A 19593-nucleotide genomic window follows, 5' to 3' on the forward strand; every position below is an offset into this window, starting at 1 on the left:
TACAGGTCATCATCTATGTGTTTTTCTTTGTTGTTGTTGTTTAATTTGATTGCAATATTTTTAATAGTTCTAAAATAACTCTGATTAAAAAAAGAAAGTTTTGTTTTTAAAACAAACACCTCACTTCTAAATGGATGGATCTACTTATTGCTGTTATTTGGAAGAGGATGTAAGTTACTAAGCCACCGAAAAGATGTTCAGAAAATCCAGCAATTATATGATCAGTGAGAGGTTAAGATTAAAATGTACCTGTCCGTATTTCTGTAGTATATTGAATATTTCTTTTTTATTCAGAATCTAGTTTTCCTGGGCTTAGCGGATATTTTTTTCATTTTGCCAGAGGCAGAATCAGGGAAAGCATAACTTCTGAAATACTGATATGTGTTACAAATGCAAGAACTATAGAAAATACCTGAGTTTGGTTGATTATCCAAATCCACTAATCACTAAAAAAGAATAAATGAAGTCATCTGTTTATTGCAAAAAAAGATTTCTCTATTAAAACTACTCAAACATTGCCAACAAGAATGCCATAATATTAGTTAAAGGACAAGTAACTCCAGCTTCCCTAATACCGGTTTGTTGGTTAATAAGCTAAAACCATTAGCTACATAATAACTAAAATGACATTAAGAAGTATATTTTATCTTGGTAAACAGGGAATCAGATATGCAGAGTTGCATGTCTAATCCCTTGAACCCTAAACATATTTCTTAAAATGTGGACATCAATTTATTATTTTGAATGAAAATTCATGAGCACCTTTCTCATGAGAAAACCAGTTTGTCTGTGGCATTAATAAATAAAAAGGAATGTGAAGCTATTTCCATCGGCCTTTTTCCCCATGTTTAACACATACTTCCAGTTTGTATTATTTCTTTGATGGCATAACTCACATGGTATGTAGAAATACTCTAAACACACTGGTATGCCTACCAAAAAAATTCAGCCAAACAAAAAGTTCATTCAAGCCTCTGGGTCATCATTTTTTTGAATTCCTTTCTGTACACATGTTTTTATTAGGAGGCTATAGGAGAAATCAGACAGAGTTCTGACCTTAGCAGTTTTAAATCTGCCTTATATTCTGCATACTTGAAGCCCCTTTTAATGCAGTTATCTCAAAGCCTCATCCATGAAGGCTCCGTATTAGGTGACGCCAGGATCCCAGGATCTGTCCTTCATGTTGTGTAATGGTGTTGTAAATATCATAACCATATCTCCCAATAGTACCTCTATAAATTCCTCCCTGGGAATGCAACATCTCCAGCCAGATCTGCTGTAACATTTTACAGCTGCTCTCAACTCTCTTGGTTACCTCTTGCTGCCTGGCTAGCTGGTGTTCTCCTGGAGTGGATATTCCACTGTTGAGCCACTAGGGGCTGGATGGACATAAGGGCCCAGAAAGGTGGCCACAGCACAGAAAAGGTAGGGAACACTAGTAGATTACCATTCCCAGTAATAAGAGTGTAATTATAAGTGAAAACAAGTGCATATAAGAGCCTATTTGCTTTACACATGTGGTACGCAGAGTTACAAACTGGATTTTTTCCATGAGGCTTAAAGCTTTATATCCCCTATCCTCAATAAAGTCAAATGTCTGTTGATGTCTCACTGTCTTACATCCCCCCCAAAATTTCAACCTTAAGTCTTGCTCACGTTGAACTATGGTTGCAAAATTAGAAGCTGTTTTTGAACATGTAGCCCCCAGTGCACATTTATATACATATACAGACCAATTCTGAACAAATTATTTTTATGGTTGGCACTAGCTGCACTGGCGTGTTTGAGAATCTGACAGATTTCTGCATATGTAATCAAGATCTCAGTAATCCTACATAATTAGCCCACATCAACTTTTCTAAAACAGTCATCTTTCCGTATAATAAGAGGGGATGTTTACAAGGCTCATTTATCTTTACAGTCAGTAATTTAATAAAACTGTGTTTCCGAGACCTCAACATTGAGTTAAGAATTGGAAAAGGAAGTTCTGAAGATAAAGAGCTCATAAACACCTTGGTCAATGACTTTCCTCACATAGGAAACTGCAGGCAAAAGTTCTACTGTGTTTACTGGTTATGACAAAACTTGTATCAGGATGATGGTGTATCCAAATAATGAGCACTAGTTAGCTCCTTCAAACTTCTTTTGCCCCACACTATTATGAACTCACTGGTATTTTCTTATGTTCATTTAAGGGAGCTAGAAGTTAGAAGATATGGTTTTCAAAAGACCTTCAAGAAAAAATCTCAAACGAGAACTACAAATTTTCTTGGTTGTGAAAAAGGGAGGGGCAGCAAGACTTCATTTTGGCATAGCACAGTGCTTCCTTTGTCCAAGGTTCTTTGCTCAAACTATTAAGAAAGAGTGCTTTTATATGTACACTTAGATACATAATGTGTGGGGGGGGGGAGAGGGGGGCATGTGTGTTTACATTTATTAAAAAACAGACTGAGAAGACCAAGTCAAAGGAAAACACTTAAAATCAAAGCATTCTTGTTAAAAAACTGGGATGTTCGAAGTGGTGAACTATAAGTTAATGGCTTCACATTCATATTTCCTAGTGACTAGTAGAATGACTGTCTTGTAGAGGTATTAATCCATTACAAAGATGCTTCCTTGGAAGAATGCTTGGAAACCAAAAGACATGAAGCCATTGGAGGAGAAAAGCCTGAAGCAAAAGGGCACATTATGTTTTTTAAAATCAAAATAATAGATTGCTATTCGATAATGTTAGGTAGTCCTATGAACTAACCATAATTTGGATCTATTATCCAGAACCCATTATTTTTAACATTCATATATGAAAAAATAAATATAGAGAGTTTTTCCGTGCCTCTTGGCCTAGGAAGAAAAATTCTGGTTAACCGGAAGTAAGAAAAAGTATATCATGTAAAAAAAAATACAGATCAGTGAGAATAAAACAACAAAAAGAATGGTTCCCTACCCATTACTTCCCACTGTGTGAACTTTTGACATATCAGCAAACTCTTCCTTTCGCTTGCTACTACTGTTGTATTGTTCACTGTACAGCTTTAAGGACATCTGTTCAACAGCATCTCTTTGTGCTTCCAGATAGCATAGCTGAACCTCAGCCTAGAATAAGAAAACAAAGAGAAAAAAAAAACCACAACAGAATTTATTTAATTTTTTTTACATTCAGAAAGAATGCATTTAAAACAAATACTTTTCGACTGCAACAGTTTTAACCAAATGATTCACGCCATCATTTTTCTGCTTGCATGACAGTCAAAAAGGTTGAACCATTAATTCAGATAAAAGTACAGTGCATTCCCAAATGCTAGAACTGAACTATTTAGGTCTCTATCAGAGAATGTTCCATTTATTCCATGAGCTGTACACCCAATCAAATGCTGCATGAATATGTCTGGGCATGAATGAAAAAGATGTTAGAAATCACACATAATGACAGCACAGGTAGATAAATACAATTACATCTCTTCCTGGCTTCAAGACTGACATCGTTAACACATTGCCTGTGCTTCATAATTTATGAAAGCCATATTGCTACAGGTATTTTTGTTTTAAATAGTAAGTGCAAACAAAACCAAGCTAATCAGTATTATTCAGATTCTGTTTTCTCATATCTGGCGTCCACTGCTTACTCAGCAATTTTGATTGCATGAACAAGGCAATAAGTGAGATTTGCTGTTTTCTATCAGACTCTGTGCCTGGCCAGAAGAATGTTGAATAATATTTGGCATCATAGCTTATTGAATAGACACTTTATTTATTGCAGCTGTGGTGATCAGTTTGATTCTGAGGTTCAGAGAACCAGATGATAAAAGGATGAAATCTGCTGTTTGCCACACTTGCCCCTAGGAACAGGACAAAGAACAGAGGGCAGAGTCAGTTCAAAAGCACTTTGGGACCAATACGCTATTGTTTTCTTTTAATATGATTCACCAAAAGAAAAATGCATTGCAAATTGTGATAATGCTTCAAAAACTGCTACATTTGTGTAACTACCTACTCTTTGTTCCCATTAGGAAGAGAATGCCTGCTTAACTATTTGGTGCTATGGCAAGAAAATGCAACAAGCATGCAGGAAATTTTGTATGAGGACTCTTGCATTTTCTACTGCGGGAGGCAGGGAAGTGAAGAGTTTGCTTGGCTACTGACAGCATGACAGGGTTACCAATCTATGGAACAACAGCAGCTGTAAAGAGAAAGCGGTGAAAGGGCAAGAGAGGAGAAGGGAATTCTGCAAAATCTAGGCAAAATGCAGGCAAGCAAAGAGAAACTGGCACTGAAGAATGTCAGTAGGGAAAGTCTGAAGGAAGGCTGGAATGTCTTATGCTTATGGTAATAACAGTTACATATATTTGCTTATGCCTTGCCTTGGTGCAATTTATTCCTGAGTAATGATGTGGCTAATTTGGAAATTCCATTTCCTTTTAAAATTTCTCTTTCGAACATTTACAGCTTTCTCTCTCAGTTGCTTCTGACAGTGAGATTTTTTATATTTGGCAGTAAATCCCAATATGTTTTGGAGAAATTAATACAAACAACGAAAAATACTAGCAATTTTCCAAGGATATAGAAGATAAAAATTCCAAGTGTACCATGCAGGTCTTGTAGTGTGCACATAAATGAAATACAAGGCCTTCACACCTAGTCTAAAATAGTGGAAAATTAAACTACACAGGGTTACCAATGAATAAACATTACCTAAATACAAGACTAACTAGTTGAGACTGTCCAGTCAGAATAAAATATTAAGGTTTGAGAAAGCTACAAAACATACTCCTTCAGAAACTATCATTAAAACTGCTGTTTTTATAGCTCAGAAACGATGAAAAGAAGCAAATAAACAAACATCATCACCTTCCTGTTCCCCTTTCATCGCCAGGTACATTTTCCTTTAGGATGATAAATAATTCCCTCCCATAGTATACAGGGCTTCCTGATCAAATTTCTTTTTTGGAAGGATTTTTCACTAGTAAGGATAATCTTCCAGCATCTTCCAGTATTTTGTACTGTCCACATAAGGCTATGAATTTGTTATTTTAATTTATTCTTACCAGAAAGCAGTTACTCACTGATTGTTTTTATTTTGGTTATGGTGACATGATACTTTCAGTGTAAAGCCATTTGAACACACATATGAATTAAAACTATATGAACACGTTATATCCCAAACAGCACGACTATCCCCATACTTGAGATACACATTTTTTTTGCATTTTCTAATTTCCTCCCCATATTTTTTTTAAATAAGAAATAGGAAAAATAAATAAACAGCTTTTCATAGATCTTTTGTTCTTTGTTCACTTGCAAAAATATTTTTAAATAGGCAAATGTATATATATATATACTGTATATGAAAAATGGGAGAAGAAAAAGGAGGATTAAATCAAATAGCAGGGGAAAGGAAAAACAGGATGGAAAGGGTAAGTAAATACATGGAGGAGAATGAACGAGAATCCACTATTTCTTCCTCACAGCTATAAGTCCCTCTTGTACTGAGGATTATGAACTCCATCAATATCACACACTACGAATCCTGAATACAAGCAATTGTGTCCCAGTTCTTGTACCTCAGAAACATGATCCCTCTATAAATCAACTATTTTTGGTTTTAAATCCAATTTCTATCTTCAACTGTTGCGAATGCTTCCAGCAACTCCAACTCAGGCAGTGCAATTTCAGATGGATCTCTCCGATTTCTTTTCTGTATGAATTCATCTATCTCAGTGTTGTACTTAAGCATTTTTTGTCCCTGTTCTACTGATATGAACTGCAAATCCAAAGAGGCTTTGAAGACCTCAAGTAGCTATTGATCAGCTTAACTCTCAAAAATCTACATTCTGCAGAAGCTGAACGAACAGGCACAAGGCGCAATCTAGAAAACAGTACACAGCACAGATATGCAATAAATCTACTGCAGTTTATTTTCAACTCCAAATCTTCAGTGATGACAGCCAAGTTTTGCAGTATTCTGGCAGAACAAAGTAGCAACTTTATTAATTGCTAATCAAACATAGAAAAGCTACTTACTTTACCTTCTAGCTTATTTTAAGTGTGCATTTTCAGACTGTCCTACATACGCTTTCTTGTTACTTAACACAACTATAAAAACTTAGTCTCTACCACAAACACACCTCTATGGACATGGATATCTAGCAAATCCTGAGAAAGTCTACTGAGATATGCATCATCCCAAATACATAAAATAGAAATTGGGTGGGAAGCAATCATTCCTTTACTCTTAGTGCCCCATCTTAGAAATGGAATTCAGGGTGATTTTGGTTTTGTGGTTTGTGTTTGGTTTTTTGGTTTTTGTGTGTGTGGGCTTTTTTGTTTTGGTTTGGTTTTTTTGTATGTTTGGTTTGGTTTTGGTGGGGTTTTTTGTTGTTTTGGGTTTTGGGTTTTTTGTCTGTTTGGTTTTTTGGGTTTTTTTGCAAGAGGATATGGCAAGTCAGAATCTGTGAAAAACTGAACATGGAAAAAAATGTCAAGGAATAATACACAGCAGTTGTTTTCCACTTCATGTCCTCTTCTAAGTGACCATTTTTGCAGTTAAAACCCAATAAAGATGTTGATGACTGGTTGCACACTTCTGCAGATTCTCTAACAGTCACTGTCCTACCAGGATGGTATGACTTCACAATATTCTATTGTAAATTAAACTGAGATATTTCCAATAATCAAATGACAAAATGCTCTCATTTTCCTGAGCCTGGAGGATCCAATCTCTGAACAAGACTATGAAAAACCAGTAATCTCTGGGGAAAAACAGTGAAAAAATTCCTTACTAGTGCCAAATATTCAGTTCCTGTGATCGATTAATAATGGTAAATATTTTCCAGGCTATTGTCAGAAAGCTCATTTTCTAAAAAGCGAGACCTTATAAATAAACCGAAAGAGCCTGTGGCGCAAAATCTGTTCCTTAAGACTGGCTTTGCATGACAACATAGAATGTCCTTTACTATACAGATAACTATATAACATGAAGGGGTAATCAGTGACAATAGAAATCAATGAAAAGACATTGTATTTCTTGTTAGACCTACATGTTAAAATGACCTTACTCCGAAGTGGAGAAAGACAAGACAAGGGATAATGGCTGTTACTGTGGGAGGAAGGAGATTGAAAAGTTATATTGTATACAGAGTGTCAAATGAGAGACTCAAAATTTACACCAATGTAAATTGGAGATGAAAACTCAGCACTAGTGTTGTTCTGCTGCAAAAATTTATTGTATTGGAATGTACTAGAATAAATATCACTGAATTGGTGTTGAAAGGAAAGTATTTTCAGACACTGTTTCCTAGGGAGCACAAGTCTTTTGTTATGAACTATGATACTGTAAGCAAACTATTCTGTGTTTTACATATACAAATTATAATACATTCAGTTGAATTTGATTTATGAAAGTATCCTATCTTGCATTATCCTTTCTCTACAGTGTTGTAGAAAAGCTATACCACCACTGTATCGACTGTAATTACTACAGAATTCCATACAAAATACAGACGTCGTTCAGTTCCTCTGCCATTAGTTGAACTTAAACTACATAAAAACATTGTCTCTCAAGTTAAAGCACAAATTTCAGTTTCTGCCAAAAAAGGAGGTGGTCAGATGGCATTATGTAGCATGTAGACTTAGAAGGCTCACCTATATGTATGTTTTATAGAAGTGTAAACTCAGCTGCACCATTCTAAAAGGATGCATGTCCCAGCTTGGCACTCTTTATATCTTTGTAATTGGCAAATTTCTTGAGAGATAAAATTTGGAGTAATTTCTTACCAGAATTAAGTTTTTCACAGTAGCATTTATATGGTCACATCCGTGCCCTCAGACATTTTTTGTTGCTTTCTGTCAGAGTTTTCCATCTATTTTTCCACATATAAAGTTGTGGAGAAGGTTTTCTTACAGGACATGAAACAGACCCTGGCTTTGCCACAGATGCAGCTACTGAATAAAATTATGTTCAGGAGTACACAGCTCAAAATATCTTCCATGGAGATGTAGCTTACAGAAAGAGTTCTTTGGCAGGCAAAGACCCTATACAGACAAACTTGATCATCCACCACTCCATTCCCACAGCCAGACAACAGGTCTTCTCCTGCTGAAAACACTTAGGATAGAAGCAGTACTTCCAATAAGTCATCCCAGCATTTTAAATGTCATTGTGTGACAGAATCACAGAATCATTTATGTTGGAAAACACCTTTAATATCACGGAGTCCACCACTAGGCAGCGTTAGGCTTCTTGGACTTCAAGTGACTTCTTGGAAGTACTGCTTCTACCCTAAGTATAGGCTTTTGTTATTGTTGCTGGAGCAGGGTGGTAACTTCCTCCCCACCCTCGCTTAATGAAAACAGGAATCTTGCTGTAGTTTACTTCTTTCTTACTCTGTTACCCTTCCTGCTTTTGGCTCGCCTGCCTCTTCCATTCTTCATCTTGCACACTCTCTTTGGGCCTGAATCAGATTAAAAAATAATCCTGTATCATAAAATGTGTTCACTGAGAACTGAACATTTGATAGTCCTATTACAAAAGACACCCTGTGCTTTGATCATGCAGGAAATTAATTCTGTTAATCAGGGCATGCTTGTTACCAGGTTAAATCTTAGCAAAGTGTTTTTATCATCATAAATCTCAGAAATGCTTTTATATTGGTAATAACTTTATCACTTTGGTTTTCAGTGTACTAAAATGATCACAACGACAGGAAACCTCCACATAGAATGAGTAAAATTACAAGGCAACAAAATTCTTACTTATTAAGGTACTTAAACACATCTTAGAATTTAAGTAAGAGCAGTAACAGCATAGTGAATTTTAAGTCCGTCCACAAGAGCCATAAAATGAAATTTTAGATAGAGTAGGGCTGTGTCATAGTGAGCAGAATTTCAGGCAGTTCCCAGAGCCATCAGAAATAACGTGGGGGCGGGGGGAAAGCAAGTAAATAACAGCAATACCTCTTTGCAGGGTTTCCCTTGGTTTTCAGAAATACATAGCTTTTTTGCTGTTCTGTTATAAAGATTAGGAACATGACCTGTGACTTCAGGACTGTGGAGTGCAAATGCAATCAGTAGCATGGCCTCAGCAGCGTTGTCTGACCAAATCCATGGAGGTGTTCTGATCATGCTGTTAATTTAAAATCTGGACCTCTGGTGTCTAATTCCTGCCTGTCCCCTGTCTTTGGTTCTGTTCAGTGTAATATTAAATACAACACAAGAGTGTGGCATGCCCTGTGCATCAAACAGATCTCAGCTACGTACCCTGAGAAGTTCCCTGTATCACAAATACTAAAAAGCATTGAAGAAAACTATGAAAGGATTAACCCCTCCAGAGTCTTCCAAGACTGTGAATAGTTTCTGACAACAGCATCCCAAAAATGTGAGGTGAAGGGTTCTTGTGAGAATGGAAATTGAACAATGGCCAGTATCTTTTGCCAATTTTCTTGTCTTGTAAGGCTGCATCTCCAGCCTGCAGAACAAGAGGGTGACAGGCAGGATACAAAAGAAGGGTTTGTAATAATCAGGGCTTGGGGGGAACAGGATTACTCTGACAACAGAAAGGGCTGGGAGAGGGACCTGTGAGTTCTGGCTGACAACAGGTTGACCATGAGTCAACAATGTGCCCTTGTGGCCAAGAAGGCCAATGGTATTCTGGGGTGCATTAAGGAGAGTGTGACCAGCAGGTCAAGGGAGGTTATCTTCCCCCTCTACTCTGCCCTGGTGAGGCCACATCTGGAGTACTGGCTCCAGTTCTGGGCTCCCCAGTCTAAGAAGGACAAAGAATTACTGGAGGGAGTCCAGTGGAGAGCTACAAAGATGATTAGGGATCAGGAGTATCTTTCTTATGAGGAAAGACTGAGAGACCTGGGTCTGTTCAGCCTGGAGAAGAAAAGGCTGAGAGGGGATCTTATCAATGCTTAGAAATATCTCAAGGGTGGGTGTCAAAAGGATGGAACCAGACTCTTCAGTGGTGCCCAAAGATAGGATGAGGAGCAACAGGCACAGACTGAAGCATAGGAGGTTCCACCTGAATATGAGGAGAAACTTCCTTACCTTGAGGGTGACAGAGCCCTGGAACAGGCTGCCCAGAGAAGTTGTGGAGTCTCCTTCTCTGGAGACATTCAAAACCTGCCTGTATGCCTTCCTGTGCAATCTACTCTAGGTGAGCCTGCTTTAGCAGGTGGGTTGGACTAGATAGGGTCCCTTCCAACTCCAACCTTTCCGTGATTCTGTGACAGAATTGCTAAAACCAGGCAGAATACACAAATTAAGAAGGATGCAGATCCTGCCGAACCCATAACATAACAGAGTACATTTCATCAAAACTGCTACATGCCTTCCAGCTCCTTCGGTGACAACTCTTCACCTGCCGCAAGAACTGTAAGCCCAAACAGTCCCATTCTTACAAGCCCAGAAGAATTTGTCCTATTAAAGTAACAATTAATCACCACAACCTTCTGTCTTGGTTTCTTCCTTGTCTGGCAGAGAAAATACTTTATTATAGGAGGTTAGAACACAGACGTGTTGTACTTAAACAGAAAGCTGAACGTCTTTCTGGCTAGCCTCAAGGTCCCCAAGTAGTCAAGAAGAGGAAAGATGAGTCAGACACAGAAAGTCTTTCCTCAATGTGCTAAAATTGTAAGCTTAATCTTACTTAATTAAAACCTCCACTATTTGCACACTTCTGATTGTTCCTACCATTCTCTCTGTTTGCACTTTTAGAGGAATGAAGTGGCTTAAAAAGAGATTTTTAAAGAGTCTGCCTGTCATCCAAAGCACTGATATTTCCAAAAGTCATGCTCAGCTAAAAGGCCTGTGTACCAAACCACATGAACAGGTGGAGTACCCAGCTCGATCTGTGGGGCTGGGCATTCAAAATGCCCATGCCCTTAAGGTCAAAGGTCCCAGTGTTCAGAATTCAGGACAGCACACGTGTGCAAGAGACATTCCAGAGTGATGGTGCACATTCCTCCACTCCCATCTCTGCAGCAGATTGACACGTACGTTCCTATTTGAAAATAATGAGAGAAGGTATGTCTTGCAAACCAATACTTCCTAAGGAAAACTACCCAACACATCCCAGGAAGGCATGACTGAGCTAATATAAAAATGTTATGGCCTTTTCCTTGGAAATTTTTCTTGGAGATCTACTTTGTGCATATTTTGGAGAAATATCTTTTCTCATCGTGAGGAGCTGCACGGCCTTATAGTGAAGTGAAATCTGATGACTTACTTGTAGAAAGTGGCTTCCAAGTAATCTGAATTTATTATATTGAAAAATGCCATTTGGAAGCAAATATAAGGTAATTATTTACTTCTTTAAACTTGCAATGTATGAATCTGAAGGTACTTTGGTAACACATATTGACTTTTAATTAATTTTACCACACTGTAATAGTATTCCTGGTTTATATTTTGATATCTTTTAATGAACAGAGATTTTTTAATAATTCTGTTATTTATACTGAAAGGAACCTACATAAAATGTAGAAATTAGTAAGATGATGCCATATTACAGGACAATGTAATATGAATTTTTTTTTCTGTAAGATTACATAATTTTTGAGCATGTTACATAGTAATTATTTTAAGTAGTGTATAAACAGCTTGATTTTCTTTCTGAGTAGCTCCATTTTAAACTTCTATGTGCTTGAGAAACGTTTCATATTTATTAACCTAATCATTAGAAATGTATATATAAGTTTAAGAAATAGTTCCACAATTTCTTATACATACCAACTCACAAAATTGCAGAAGTTTTGAGATGAAGTCTCCTCTTGATTCAATATTTTGAGTCAAATACTTTGAGAGGCTCAATAGTGTCAAACATTTTCAAGTCCAAACTCCTAGACTGAGTGTATCTTAAAGATTCTCACTGAATGCTTATTTGACTTATTCTGAAATTGAAGCAGATTCTTTCCATGCCTAGACAGTATATTTGATATTATATCACCCCTAGAGATGGAAATGTTTTCTTACTGTACAATGGAAGTGGTTTGGTTTTGCATTTTGTTTGTTTGTTTTAAAATTAGGATCATGTCTTCTCCTCTTTTTTTTCAACAACATTTTAGATATTGAACTATTAATGATATAAAATTGTGCAAATATGAACACGGGACTCTGTCTCCATTGCAAGATTAAGTAAGAATATGAAGACTATGAAGAAGGATAAAAATTACACGTTACTTAATTAATTTATTTAATAACAGCAGAGAAACGCAGGCTAGGTATTTTTATCTGCACATTATTTTTCCTATCCATATATATGTGTGAGGAAGATTAGTAACAGAAGATTAAAAGAATAATTCTGAGGAAATTTTAAAAAATATTATTAGTAAAAATATTAGTAATTCTTGTATCAACAGCAAAACATATAGCTTAATATGTTGATTTGTACAACTGCCTTGCCATGTATAAAAAGCAGGCAGAGACGGCTGCGCCTTTGAGTTTATTTATGATCCTCAGATGAGGAGCCTCTTGAAGCACCTGACACCTACTGAGGTAGAGGGAACTGTAAAAAGATAACTGTTTTAAACATAAAATATTTGCATTGCTGAGAGGTCAGCTTTGCCACTGCTGACTTCATTGCAATTTGCATACTATTAAAGCATTACCTAAAATGTTTGTAAAATTTAATTTTAAAGCTATGCCGTTAAAGATGTTTGCTGAATTGTAAGCACCGAGGACATTTGGGAAATTTGTTAACACTTTGACTGTTACAGTATTTCTTCCTCACATTTCGTTTTTATTTAACCCCCCCACAAACACACACTTACTATTTTATTCTTCCATTTTATGACAATGGATCTCATTTTAATGCAAGCTGAGATACTTAAAAACCCCCCACTATGCTGCAACAGTACAGCAATGGAGATAACTTCCCCTTCTATTCTCAATATATTTAAGTTTGTTAAAAATGTCACTAACTTATTTATTTACTTTTTGCTGGGGGCTAAGATCCAATTATACTCCTATAGACTAGAGGTGATGGTTATGATTTTCTACTTCACTCTAATACAGGCTCTCTCATTAAATCTCACAGCTCAGTAATCACAGTCATCACATTTGTGTTTCAGCGCTGCATTCATCCTCACATTCTCTTCCCCTGGATCTCCTTCCTGCTTCCCCTACCCCCTCCCCCAAGATCTTTATTTACTCCCTGGCAGAAACTGCAAAATTAAAGATGTATAATGTGCAGATATAATCTTTGCTTCCTTTGCTCTGCCAGACTAGCACTTCACTCTAAAAGACACTTACTTTGGGAAGTACTGATATTAACTCAGTTACCATAGTATGTGAACTACCATTCCCCTTTGAAGTACCATAGAAAAGTCCTTAGATGAGAATGGAAAGGATGGAGTAAAGCAGGAACAACAAGAATTACTTTACATACTAATAACAACAATTTAGTTATCAAAACAGTACAGAACAAGCACGCCTTTATACTATTCTTTAAAAAATTTAGCTTCCTAGGGTTCTAATGGTCTTTTCCTATGGCTCAGGAATGCACAGTAGCACTCAGCCCAGTGCCTGTATCCTTATTTCAAAGAGAATCATTCAAATCGACGTCCACCCTGTCAAGAATCTTGACTTTGAGCTGCTAATGCAGAATAAAAATCAATATAAATTTTGATCATTTGATGAATATTTACTTCTTTCTTTGGAGCCCAGGGATTTAGAATTGAAAACTGCTGAATCAAGTCATTTTATTTTTTTTGTGTTTGTGCCAACACCAATTTACTACCCTCCTGAAAGTTCCTGAACAAGATGTCTCATGTGGCATACATGTTGGTTTTTCCTGTCAATCATAACTGCATGCCAGTAGGGAACCATAAACATTTTCCTTTCATTCTCTTAGTTCTCTAAAAAGGAATATTTTGATTCCTTCCCTGGAAAAGGTAAACTTGTCTTATATAGACATACTGTAGAATGCTTATGTAAATTTTTCTAGGACAGCTGCTGTGCCTAAATTGATACTATCTATGAAACATTTCCTTTTCAGTATGAGTTGCTTCATACAAATAAATAGTTTACAATCACTGCAAACAAAGCTTAGTAACACCAAACAGATAAAGATCTTTATTGACATTGTCACTTCTTCTATATATTTTCTGAAAAACTGCCCGAAAATTCTGACCAATATAATTTGCACCCAATGTTTGTGAAAATGAAGATAGCAGGAGATAAATAGATCCCACAAGCGAGCAATTAAGATGTGATTCTAGTTTGCATTTCATCTTAAAAGAAAGGTGCCTTCAATCTTAATAAAATGAGCTTCTAAAAAATGTATATGTAAAGCTCCTATGTTTCCATAGTGATTGTGGGGGGGTGGGGAGAGGGGCAGAGGGAAAAGAAAAAACGATGCTTCTAGATTTGAAAAAGACCTAGATTAGTTTAACAAGAACTGTAAATGCAGCAATTTTCATCTTGCCAAAATTTTTTATATATGACTCAGTGGCAGACGGGCTTTATCTTAAGGAGCAATTTTGTTGGTCTCTTATAAATTAAATAAAGTGGCAGCAGCTGTCTTTCAGAAGGCTGATATAGGCTTGTATAGTCATATGATATTATGTAGACAGATGTTTTAAATAAAATAAAATATTTAGATTGCTAGATACCTTGCTAGATACAAAGGCAATTATAGGATGTCTTTGTTAAATTAAATTTCTCATTCTTCTGAGAAGAAAAAGAGGGAATTTTTCTGGAAACTGTACCAACAGGAAATGATCCTATATCTAAAACAGCTGGAGACTGTAAATAATATAAATTTACTTGAAAATAAAAATGCTGAATGCCTCTAGAGACATGCAGTAACATGCAGTAAAAACAGATGTGACATAAAATTATTTAAAAAACCCCTCAGTTTACATATAGATATAAAAGATTAAGATACAATCCACTCCTGTAGAGAGATTGTTCAAGGCTAAGACAAAGTAACAGAACAATTAAAGCCCTAAAATATAACAGAAGTAATATCCCTTTTCTAACAATAAAAACTTTGTTTTTTTCATGAATGCTACCTTTCCAGAAACATTTTAGACACCTTGCTCTGACAAGGATTCTAATGTGATAAGACTTTATTTCATTACCAAGACAAAAATTAGTGTACACCTTTTATCTCAGCACTTGAGGTAGATTTTGATTCACATCTGTGTCAAAGCTCCAAAAATAACTTTAAAATAAAAGCCAATATCCAGCACTCCAAAACTTTAGATACTGTGTTTGGGAAAGCTTTCCACAGTGTAAAACGGAATTTCACCAGAGTAAAAACTCCACAATTGGGTCTTATGTGAACTCTTTAAAAAATATACCACACATTCTAGCCCATGACTATGTAATGTGACTCAACCTATTTGCTCGCTCCCTTTTTGTTGAAAATGCCACAGTACAGCAGACTGCATTCTATGTACTTACAGTTGTTTTACTCTTCCCCAAGAGCTCTGTTACAAATTTGTCATGACTCCAGGTGCAAACCTGCACAACTGATTCAGCTAAAGCACCTAAGGTCTGCACTTACTCATAAAGCAAACATTCTGGGAGGAGCACATACACCAAAATGTAAGAATAAGAATTTTACAGGTGCGCCTTTCAAATCACCATTCACAAAAATCTGTCAAAATGTTCTTGTTCCCTAATAAAATGAAAGTGTAGAATTGCTTATTCACGATACTTTTTATGTAATATTATTTTGTAATTTGAACAGTGAATTTAACTTTGTTCTCTCATATCTAACATAAACACCCTAGCTAAATAAAACCAAACCAAGCATACTCAAGATATTGAAAGTGTTATATTATAGTCCCTATACAGCAAGAGAAATAAATGGTGTTAAAGATTCCTTTCAGAAAGCTTCAGGTTGGATTGCTTTCATTTTTTCCAATAGCCTTAATTGGCTAAGTGCCTTTGGGCCAGCTAATACCCAGAGAGACCTAAACTCAGTAATCTTGTAAATACAGTGATTTCAACAGATTTTCATCAAAGACATGGCCATTACACAAGATACTGCCTGTTTGGTGCTGTATTATTTCTCATTTAGAATGAGATTTATTGTTACAGTATTCTGTGCTACCAAGAATCTAACAAACAGGAGACATTTGGCTATTTTTACTTAACTTTAGACAGGCATTTAAATGGATATGGACAAAGGTTTTAATTTCACAAGGAAAGGGTCTGAAGCAAACCGAGCATAGCAAAATCACCCTCTCAAAGTGTAGATGTCCAAAGGTGACATATACGTTTAACAAATTACACTATACATCTGCATAATTTAATCTTTTTCCTTCAAACAATATCAGGAAGTTTAACTGAAATGACAATAACATATCACAGTATAATATGCATACCTGCTGCATCTTTTTATTTTAACATCTGACCAGTTAATATGTGACTTTTCCGCAGCTAAAATAAGATGCATATTGACACAAGGACTCCGAAGTTCAATTACTACAAAAAATATCTGTCAAGGGAAATCTTTAATTAGAAGATGAACATTTACAGAAACCATAAATAAGACAATACTTTGTGGCCATAGCGTACATGTATAAAGCATTATCCTGTTACAGAAGTTGTGTGTTACTACATGGGCATGCTGCACACTCAGATTATGAGAGACCTTAATCTGCTTCCAGAGACAAAAAAAAATATGGGTTCTAAACCCTCTAATGACCTTACAACATGATGTGGGACACAGGCTCCTTAGAAGTGAAAACAGCAACAAAAATCATTATACGCTGATTAATCTAGACCCAGGAGAGGTCGCAAACTAATAACTCATAAGTCAAGGGTTGTTAAAATATTTTACAACAAATATTTTAAATGCAGTTTGGTAAAAGGGTTTTATTCTAATTCCTTAAACAGATTGATTGATACTGTAAAGATTTTTTTCCTTTATCATATAATTAATTAAAATGGAGACATTAAGCCCAAGTGTTACAGTAGAACATTACAGCTTTTATTAATAGGCCCAGGCAATCAATTACACAGATAGTCAGCACCCACTGTAGTGGGATGGTCCAAGGCCTAAGGACATTTTTAGCAGGAAAATCTATAGGCACAGGTGAGAGATTGTGATAACACAGCCACAGGCCAAGCTTGTGCTCCAAGTTCTCCTTGCTGACCGTGGCTGAAAACTGACTCTCCAGTGCTCTGTTTTCACAGAGGCCACATAGCAATTATGTTTGGAGATACTTTTGCATTACATGTACTAACAAAATTTGGATCCTACCACAGCAGCCTACATCTGTTCTTCAACTGTGTGTCCAAACCAACAAAAGTTAGCACACTTTTTTTGGGTCTTGGTTTCATTATAACTGAACCATCAATGTCTTATTGGAGTAGACTCAGATTAAAAGTTCAAGTCTTGGAGCTATCAGAAATAATTACCACAGAAAGTTGGATGGTAGCAGGACATTACAATCTTGTTTATGGAGCTTAGGTAGAATTTCCAATCAGCATGATTGCATCTATTTCTAGTGCTTTGTTAATCGCTTCCTGAAGCTGCTCATTAAAAGCTTCTATGTCAACACGTAATGCTATGGTGGCTGAAAGAGAGATTGGGAATACAATCACATCTCTTGGCTTGGCTGAGAAGTGCACTGCAACACTGTGCACTTTATCACAAATGCTGCTTTCCCATTTGATAAAATGCCTTACCATGTCATGGAACAGTGGTCATTTATTTCAGAAGAACAAGCTGAATCTTCACCATTAAACACTGGATGTGAGCAAACATCATTCTATTTTTGTCTCCCTCAACAATAGAATTGCAGTGAGACCCCAGTACAGCAATTTAACATCTCTCTTACAACAGCCACAGAAGTGATCACAGCCCTAGACAATAATCACTTGCCAATACCATAGTACTTACTTACCAACTGTGAAAGCTCTCACAGCCCTAGTCAATAATTGAACCGACCAATTCCACTGTGCTGCATATGATTGGTGATATTATCCCTTTAAGTGTGTTATTTAAGTTTGCAATGCTGTTAATTGAAACCCTACTAGATGCAAATCAAAAGTTTCAGCGTTAATTGAGATATTTTGAAAATTGAACCCATTGCTTCAGGCAGGTGCTACATGAGATTCCATTAATATAGGTAATTAACATTAGCCTCTGCTTTAATTAACATGCACACTTTAATTAGTAAAGCATTAACCAACATTAAAAAATCTGATCTTCATGCATCACAAAAACTGCAAAGTTATGACTATGTTATTTTTTCCAAGACTGTAAATCATACAACATTATCAATTCTTTTTTCTTTAAGTATATCAAGATATTTTTAAAATAGAAATAGATATATATATAAAATGTACATTCTTGTTTAACTGAACATTTAAAATGGTGGGAAAGATTTCTTAAGATACCTAAAATATGAAGAAAGCTCACATAATAGTTTGAAAATTCTGTCTAAAATGTATAAATATGTATATTTATATATTTGTGTGTGCATATCTAAATAGTTGCTTTGTAAATGAAAATAAATCAGTTGTAAGCAGATCCACTGCTCACTGTTAATTCTATGGCAGAGTCCAAGACAGTATCTTCCAGAGCTAGCATTTAAAAAATAAATGCCCTGTGAGCAGTACTACCTTTGCTTCCCATCATGCTTGTTTTAACACATATGATTTTAACATCATGCTGCTTCCCAGAGTAAGTAAGCCTATGACCACAAACACATTTGCAAAGATGAACTGAGCATCTTCTTGAGTTTGCTCAGAGCCTTAAACAACATCCTCAAGAACTAGCCTGCTGCTCCAAAACTTTTTGTCCTACTGTGTCACAAAGCTCACCGCTGAGCATCATCACCTCTGGGAGCTGAAGTCACTGGGGAGCTGCAGTGGTATAACTGAGCCACGTCAAGATCAGCCTTTCTGCACAGCAGGTCCCATTTACAGTTGTACAAGCTCTGTGAGAAAGGGAACTTGAACAAGTGCAGTTACACTCATGCTTTCAAAAGAAATACAAGTATATTTCTTTGATACAGGTAAGGTCTTCATGACTCTGTACTGTTTTAGCATCTGGAGTAAAAATTCTTATTTAGAAGCAGAGTATCTTCCCAGGCATAGCTAACATAAGAAACTCCATCTAAGCCTATGAAATTAAATGGTGCAGGCCTCCAGCTTAAAAATCTTTCTTCAAATAAAATTTAACAGTGGTATCTTTCGAAATTCATTTCCAATGTAAAGACACCTTCATGTTCCTAATCTTTTCCTTCTGTTATGCATTTACTCATATCCTGATCCCGACAGCTTTGCTTTAAATATGGTAAGTTACATTTCTACAACCTCATTATCACCACAAAGAAGATTTCTGATCCATTCACTTTATTTTCTGTGTTTCCTTTCTCAGTAGCTAGAATTGGAACATTTATTAGTTATTGTTATAAAATTTTCATTATAAGATGCCGGATGTGTTGGTTTGAATAATACAGCCAGTTGAAACCTAGATCTGTTTCTACAATTTCTGCAGATTTTGAACCCCCACTGCATTTGGCAGTGAAAGGAATGGATGAGGTTAAAGGATTATATACTATATTCATATTGCATCCAAATATCTGCAGATCTCAAAGACAGCATGTCCATGTGCAGAGAAAAGAGTGT

The 19593-nt window shown here is 36.2% G+C and overlaps 1 protein-coding gene across 4 annotated transcripts in view; it reads right to left on the reverse strand.

Annotated features, from left to right (window-relative positions):
• AKAP6 (A-kinase anchoring protein 6) overlaps window positions 1–19593 on the reverse strand; it is a 233361-nt gene that overhangs the window by 87380 nt on the left and 126388 nt on the right. For all 4 annotated transcript variants that reach the window (XM_065635372.1, XM_065635371.1, XM_065635373.1 and 1 more), the window contains one exon: window positions 2945–3093. In XM_065635372.1, the coding sequence (XP_065491444.1) occupies window positions 2945–3093 (149 nt within the window). The remainder of the gene's footprint in view (window positions 1–2944; window positions 3094–19593) is intronic.

The sequence above is a fragment of the Caloenas nicobarica genome, chromosome 5 (assembly GCF_036013445.1).
Source record: "Caloenas nicobarica isolate bCalNic1 chromosome 5, bCalNic1.hap1, whole genome shotgun sequence".
In the NCBI taxonomy this organism is placed as follows: Eukaryota; Metazoa; Chordata; class Aves; order Columbiformes; family Columbidae; genus Caloenas; species Caloenas nicobarica.